Here is a 6,655-nt window from a genome sequence, read left to right on the forward strand (position 1 = left end):
TCCATTCCTAATTATCGTCATTTTTATCTAAACTGGAGATAAAAACATGTCACAGAGGCACTGATGAACTGTAAATCCACATTTTGATCTTTGACCCCTACCTTGACCCCTGCTTTGGTGATGGAGATGGTCTGCTGCTCCATGGCCTCGTGGATGGCCACTTGGTCTCTCGTTTCCATCTTATCAAACTCGTCAATGCAGCAAACACCCTATGGACAACAAATATTATGAATATCAAATCACAAGGGTTTTACACAAATAAATAATCTGTAAAAGCTGAACTCACATTGTCAGCCAGCATGAGCGCTCCAGCTTCAATGACAAACTCGTGAGATTCCTCGTCTCTCACAACAGCAGCTGTGAGACCGGCCGCGCTGGACGCTTTACCACTGGTGTAGACCGCCCGTGGACTGAACTCCTCAACATGCCTGAATAAAAAATAATAGTTATTCTACTTTTAAATATACATTTCGGACAAAAATGTAAAAACTAGCTGAAATGTCAGTACATTTCCCTTGTACCCTTATTCCCTTCATATTTTAAACCTGTTCTAGAGTAATTCTCACTTAAGGAACTGGCTCTTGGCTGTGCTGGGATCTCCCACGATGCAGACATTGATGTCTCCTCTCAGAGATGTGCCCTCCATGGTGGTTTTAGGAACACCTCCAAACAACATGAGCAAAATTCCCCGCTTTACCTCGTCATTACCTGAGAACAAAACATGATGTAAACCATCTTGATATTATTCAGTGGGTTGTGTGGAATGCTATTTGAGATGTATACAAATGACAGATATACATGTTGGCCAGGCCAACAAATCTCAAGATGACTCTCAAGAAATCTCAAGATTCATTCAAAACACGATCGCTTTATAGGGGTGTTGAAATTAATCGTTTCAACGATGCATTGCGATGCGGACATGGACGATTCTGCATCGATGCAGTAATAGACCACAATCGATTATAGCCTACTGACGTTTCTCTGACGTCATTCGCCACATATGCGCTTCTCACGTTAACATAAAATAGCGGAGGGAATGCATTCGTGTGTGAGTGTTATTGTAACTTAAGTACACTACTTGACAGTTTCATGCACTTTTAGTATTTACTAGTGTTTATAAGTTCTAAATGCTGCAGTTGTATGCTGTGTTTTGTTTGATGCTATATTCAGGAAGTGTGCTTTCTTGGAGTAGATAAAAAAATGAGTTCATATATCTGACTGCTTGTGTTCATTGACGAAAATGTAGCCATGTGCAGTAATATTGAAAATTGAGGATGCAACACATCATGATGCATCGTGGAATTGAATCGTTGACATGATAAGTGTAATTGAATTGAATCGTGAAACCAGTGACAATTCACACCACTATCGCTATTCATACAGACCACAGTATAAACAGAACATAATCAACAATCCTCACATTTTGATAGTGTCAATTTGTGTTTGTGGCCAAATTTAGCATAAAACACATATGGCCAATGATAGTCATAGTGACTAACCGTGAATGGTAGGAAAGAGGCTGGTGCAGAGGTTGTGATAGAGGTTTTTATCTTGACTCATCTCAAACACCTTCTCCCACTCTTGTACCGACATCTGTTTCTTGATGCTCTCTGCCGTCTGCTCCTCATCCCGGATCTCCTTACCGCCGAACTACAAACAGAGACGCCAATTAAAACAATGGTGCATTATAGAAAATGAGACCTCCATGTTGAAATGTTGGGCTTGACTCTTACTCTGGGATTGGTGGGGGATACGTGGCATGCCAAGAAAGCAAGTTTGTAGGAAAGTTCTCTGACGCCCAGCGCTTTAAGCCCACGGAGACCCTCGTTTTCGTAACCCTGCGCACCAGCCGTACGTGAGCTGGTCTCAGTACGCACACCTGAAACAAATATGATCGCATGATGGTAAGATTTACAAGCACTGTATTATCATCAGTGATGCCCGACTGGATGAGAGCTGTATACCTGGTGTGGACAGCTGGGATACATCAGGCACAACAATGAGGGAGCCAATGAAGTCACATTTATCACCGGCCTGTGCCGACTCCACAGCCTCAGCCCGCAGAATCACCTCCATGCTACGAGGAATGGAGCCTCGTGGCAGCTCAGCCTGTGTCTCCTGGATACGTACCTGGAATCAAGGTAAGTAAAACGTCAACGTAAGCTAACAACACTAAATTGTAGATACAGTGATCGACAAAGAGGATGGCTTCAGACAGTATGATGAAATGTCATCTGCTCAATCATCCTGACAGAGCACAACAACATCAGAAAGGCTTATAATATAAGCATGTGATATATATAGATGGGAATAAAACTGTGAAGTTTGGTGCTTCTGGAGTGGAGATATATGGCTGAGTGTAGGAGAAGATACTCATTTTGAGAAAACTGTCTTTAAAAATATGTATTGTAATTGAAATCTATAGACACACATAGATAAAGTGCCAAAAAATAAAAGCTCAAAAGTGGATTTTGGATGTTTTCTTGCCACTAGTCTGAAAAAAAAACCCACTTTATTAAAAGCCAAAAAGCCCAAAATCTCAAAATTGAATAAAAAAAAAAAAAAAAAAAAAGTTTTTTAGGCTGTAGTGTCTTGTCTAAAAGATTACAAATAATAATAATATATATATATATATAATAAATACTGCATTTTATATATATAATAAAATGATAAAACAAGAATTGCAATATGGCTTATCTAATTGTAAAAGCTGTAAATATGTTTAATTTTATTAAATAAATATATACGCTTGGTGTGAAATATTACAATCATTTTTTCATTATTATTTGTCATTTTAAAAAATATATTAATTATTTTTGGCCAAATTGTGCAGCCCTAAAATGGTTTTGTTCAGCTAATAATTTAATAACAGTCGAAAGTTTTATTATAAATACTGCAATTATATTTTTTGGTAACACTTTATTTTAGTGTTAATAACTATAAATTATGCATAATTACATGCAACTAACCCTTAACCAAACTTAATCCTAACCCTATAGTACGTGCATGTAGTTCATGTAACAAAGACACTTTATAATTAAGTGTAACCTATTTTTCACAAATCATGCAGCCCTATTCCTGTGCAAATACATAAATAATAAAAGTTATGCCTCTAGTAACTGACATTAGAAACATCTGTTGTCACACCTTTCTATTTTCAATATTTACTGGTTTAATTATTTTATTTTCTGGACTTCATTTTGCTTCAAATATGGCTTCTGTGATTGCTGTTTTTTATTTATTTTATTTTATTGCAAATTGTCATGTAAAAATACTTTTTTTCCTAACACGTCACTTAAAAATATGTTGCAGAAAAATGGCATACTTCATTTTTGCAGAGACTACAGAAAAATATGCATAATCAACTTCACAGCAGCCTTCTTGAACCTTCCCTGCAATGCTTTGCACTGTGACGTCTCCTACATTTCAAGACGGGTAAGAGGGTTTACCAAAGAACATAACAGTATATGGTTTAAAAAGCACATTTCATACCTTCTGGAAGTCAATGAATTTGGATTTGTTTGTGTCCAGGAGAAAGCGTCTACGGTTGTTGCACACAGGATTGCGGCAAATGCTCGGCTGAGTGTATTTGAACTGCTGCTCCACGTCCTTTATCACTCCCTGACAGTCCAAACACAGGAAGGTCCCGCTCACCAGCTCAGGGTGAACAGGGTGAGTACGGACAACCTGGCCGCTGATGCGCACGAGTGAGCCAACTTTCACCGCGGTTAACTCACGGATCCTGCAGGAACCCACAACGTTAGTTAGGGACGCATTTGTTAACAACATTTTAACAGCAAATTGATGTATAATTTTGTCAACTACGCGTATCTTAGTTTGAAATAATTAATCAGTCAACACACTGATAATATAATTCTCTTTACTTGTGTCTGGTTGGTAGATCCTGGAAGGCAACATAGAATTCCTTGGAGATAGGAACTTCTCCATGATCCCGAGCAAAATTACGCACAGCACGGCACAGGAAGGGGTAAAGTCTAAAAGAAACAAAAAATATATTTTACTTTTCACATGGTGGTAAATACAATGTTTTATCAGTTTCATAATGCAGCTTTGTAGTTGTCAAAGCCTGTGCCAAATGCGAGTCCATTTGCAGTACATACTCATATTACCCACACTAACCGCACATCTGACATTATGTATTTATCATAAGAGTGCTTCAGGTTCTTCCAGGAAGATTCTCTGATCCACTCACACTTATGTTTCAAAATGTAAGCATACTTGACCGCATTAGAATGTTAATAAACAACAATAATACTTAATAATTGATGATACTATAGTACTAACAACAGCTTACAATGCTAAGCATTAATATTTAACTAACATCATATTTAATATTGTACTAACATCGAGAAATAAGTACATTGGACTTATTGTGCTCATATTGTATTGCAAAACACTTTTGCTGCTATTGAGGTGGGATACGGGTACGGTACGGGACAGGTTTGATTTTAAATTAAAAGATTAGTTCACTTCTTAATTAAAATTTCCTGATAATTTACTCACCCCCATGTCATTCAAGTTCATGTCTCTCTTTCTTCAGTCGGAAAGAAATTAAGGTTTTTGATGAAAAAATTCCAGGATTTTTCTCCATATAGTGGACTTCAATGTGGTTCAATGGGTTGAAGGTCCAAATGTCAGTTTCAGTGCAGCTTTAAAGAGCTCTACAGATGAGGAATAAGAGTCTATCTAGCAAAACGATCAGTCATTTTCTAAAGAAAATTAAAATTTATATAGTTTTTAACCACAAATGCTCTGCGATGCGCCACGCATTACATAATCATGTTGGAAAGGTCTCGCATGGCATAGGTATAAGTACCGATCTAGTGTCTACAAAGCAAACGTGCAAAGATTAAGTCAAACACCCTTTACAAAAAAAAAAAATAAATGGTAAAACAACGATTTCGGACAATTTTTAAGTTTTTCGCCCTACCGCGGTACTTCCGACGTGATTACATAATGCGTAGCGCATAGCAAAGCTAGTGCAAGATGAGCATTTGTGGTTAAAATGTATATACATTTTAATTTTTTTTCCATAATGACCAATCGTTTTGCTAGATAAGACTCTTATTCCTCGTCTGGGATCACGTGGCGCTTTTAGAAGCTGCACTGAAACTGACTTTTAAACCTTCAACCTGTTGAACCCCAGTGAAGTCAACTATATGGAGAAATGTTTTTCCTCAAAAACCTTAATTTCTTTTCGGCTGAAGAAAGAAAGACATAAACATCTTGGATGACATGGTGGTGAGTATATTATCAATTTTAATTCAGAAGTGAACTAATCCTTTAGTTACAGCTGTATGCAGGTATTTCTTAAAAAATAAGTGCAATGTTAAAGCATGTATTTACACAATAAGTGCATAACGTGAGTGTTATTGCACAGTAGTTAAAGGCACTTCATATAAAGTGTATGCAGCTCTTAAGCAATGTATGAGAACAATACAGATTTTTCTTTTGGCTTCTTTCAGACCTGTAGAATTCCTCCTGGATGGCGGTTGCCAGTTCTTGATTAAAGCCCTCAAGGTCGATAAAACTGACCACGAGTGTGTTTCTCTCCGGCCGGATCAACTCCTCTGCGTCCCGCAGGTACTTCACTTCTCCATCACTGTTATGAAACCTGCGGAGCGGCACACACAATTATGATTACGACCACAAATCAATACAAAATGTAATTATTGTACATTATGGCAAAGATAGTGTGCACGTGCACAAGTCTAATTACACTCATGTTCATTCTAAAATCGAATACAAATAAATATGATACATATTTTATATATTTATGTAGTTTAACACAAAATCATACGACTAACGTTACTGTAAAAGCGTGTAAAGTTTATTCTACACTGTTACCCATCGTGTAACCAGTGCCTGAAGAACAATAAGAAACACCAATTTACTCACTCCTCCAAAAAAGCCTGGAATAATTTCTGGCATTTCTCCGCCAGTTCATCCTTGATCATCTGACCAGCATTCTGATTCGCTCCCGGTTCCATAAGATCCATTTTAAATCAACTGGTATTACAAAGTTATAACAACGTCCTCTCCGTCCCGAAGCACACGAGTTCTTCTTGCAGAAGTTTTCGCGCGAAATGCTGTACCATGTGATTATTTCGCGCCACCAGGAACCAATCAGATGGTTGCTTTTCTCATAGTGGCCAATAATTTTCGATCTTTCTGTTCAGGGTGGTGACATCATTTTGAGGTTAGGTAGTGTCAGTGAATTTTAGTTTTGAACAATAGAAAAATGTCAACGATTGAAACAAAATAAGAAAAGTAGTTATTAATGTGAAAGGGTGAAACAGGAGTTACTCAAAACGCTCAAAACGGGCGAAGCTTAGTGTTTAGTAACTTAGTTTGATTGATCAGGTGTGGTACTTAGAGACACAGTATGTGAAATCTAAATAACAAACCTGCTATTTTAACACTTAATTATGTATTTTATTCAAATGACTAACGCTTCTCGTCAGTGTCAAATATAAAAGGATTTTTAGACCGTTGCACTGTTTGTCACGTGATATCTGTTACTTTTCTGTGCGCCGGTGAAGGTGAACCAATCACAGTCGTTTATGATTAATCGATCATTTTTATACAAATAATAGTAGTCTTGCTCTTTTGGAAACAGTTACATTAATTTGCA

General features: G+C 37.4%; 1 protein-coding gene across 1 annotated transcript in view; it reads right to left on the reverse strand.

The window, feature by feature from the left end:
* Positions 1 to 6,110, reverse strand: part of mcm6 (minichromosome maintenance complex component 6) — an 11,882-nt gene extending 5,772 nt beyond the window's left edge. Inside the window, 10 exon segments of the mRNA XM_048200600.1 lie at positions 102 to 209; positions 287 to 428; positions 567 to 708; positions 1,500 to 1,650; positions 1,734 to 1,879; positions 1,965 to 2,130; positions 3,493 to 3,742; positions 3,885 to 3,995; positions 5,489 to 5,635; positions 5,920 to 6,110. Of these exon segments, the coding sequence (XP_048056557.1) occupies positions 102 to 209; positions 287 to 428; positions 567 to 708; positions 1,500 to 1,650; positions 1,734 to 1,879; positions 1,965 to 2,130; positions 3,493 to 3,742; positions 3,885 to 3,995; positions 5,489 to 5,635; positions 5,920 to 6,020 (1,464 nt within the window). The 5' untranslated portion in view covers positions 6,021 to 6,110.
* Between the last annotated feature and the right edge of the window lie 545 nt (positions 6,111 to 6,655).

Source organism: Megalobrama amblycephala, linkage group LG8, assembly GCF_018812025.1.
Source record: "Megalobrama amblycephala isolate DHTTF-2021 linkage group LG8, ASM1881202v1, whole genome shotgun sequence".
Lineage (NCBI taxonomy): Eukaryota > Metazoa > Chordata > Actinopteri > Cypriniformes > Xenocyprididae > Megalobrama > Megalobrama amblycephala.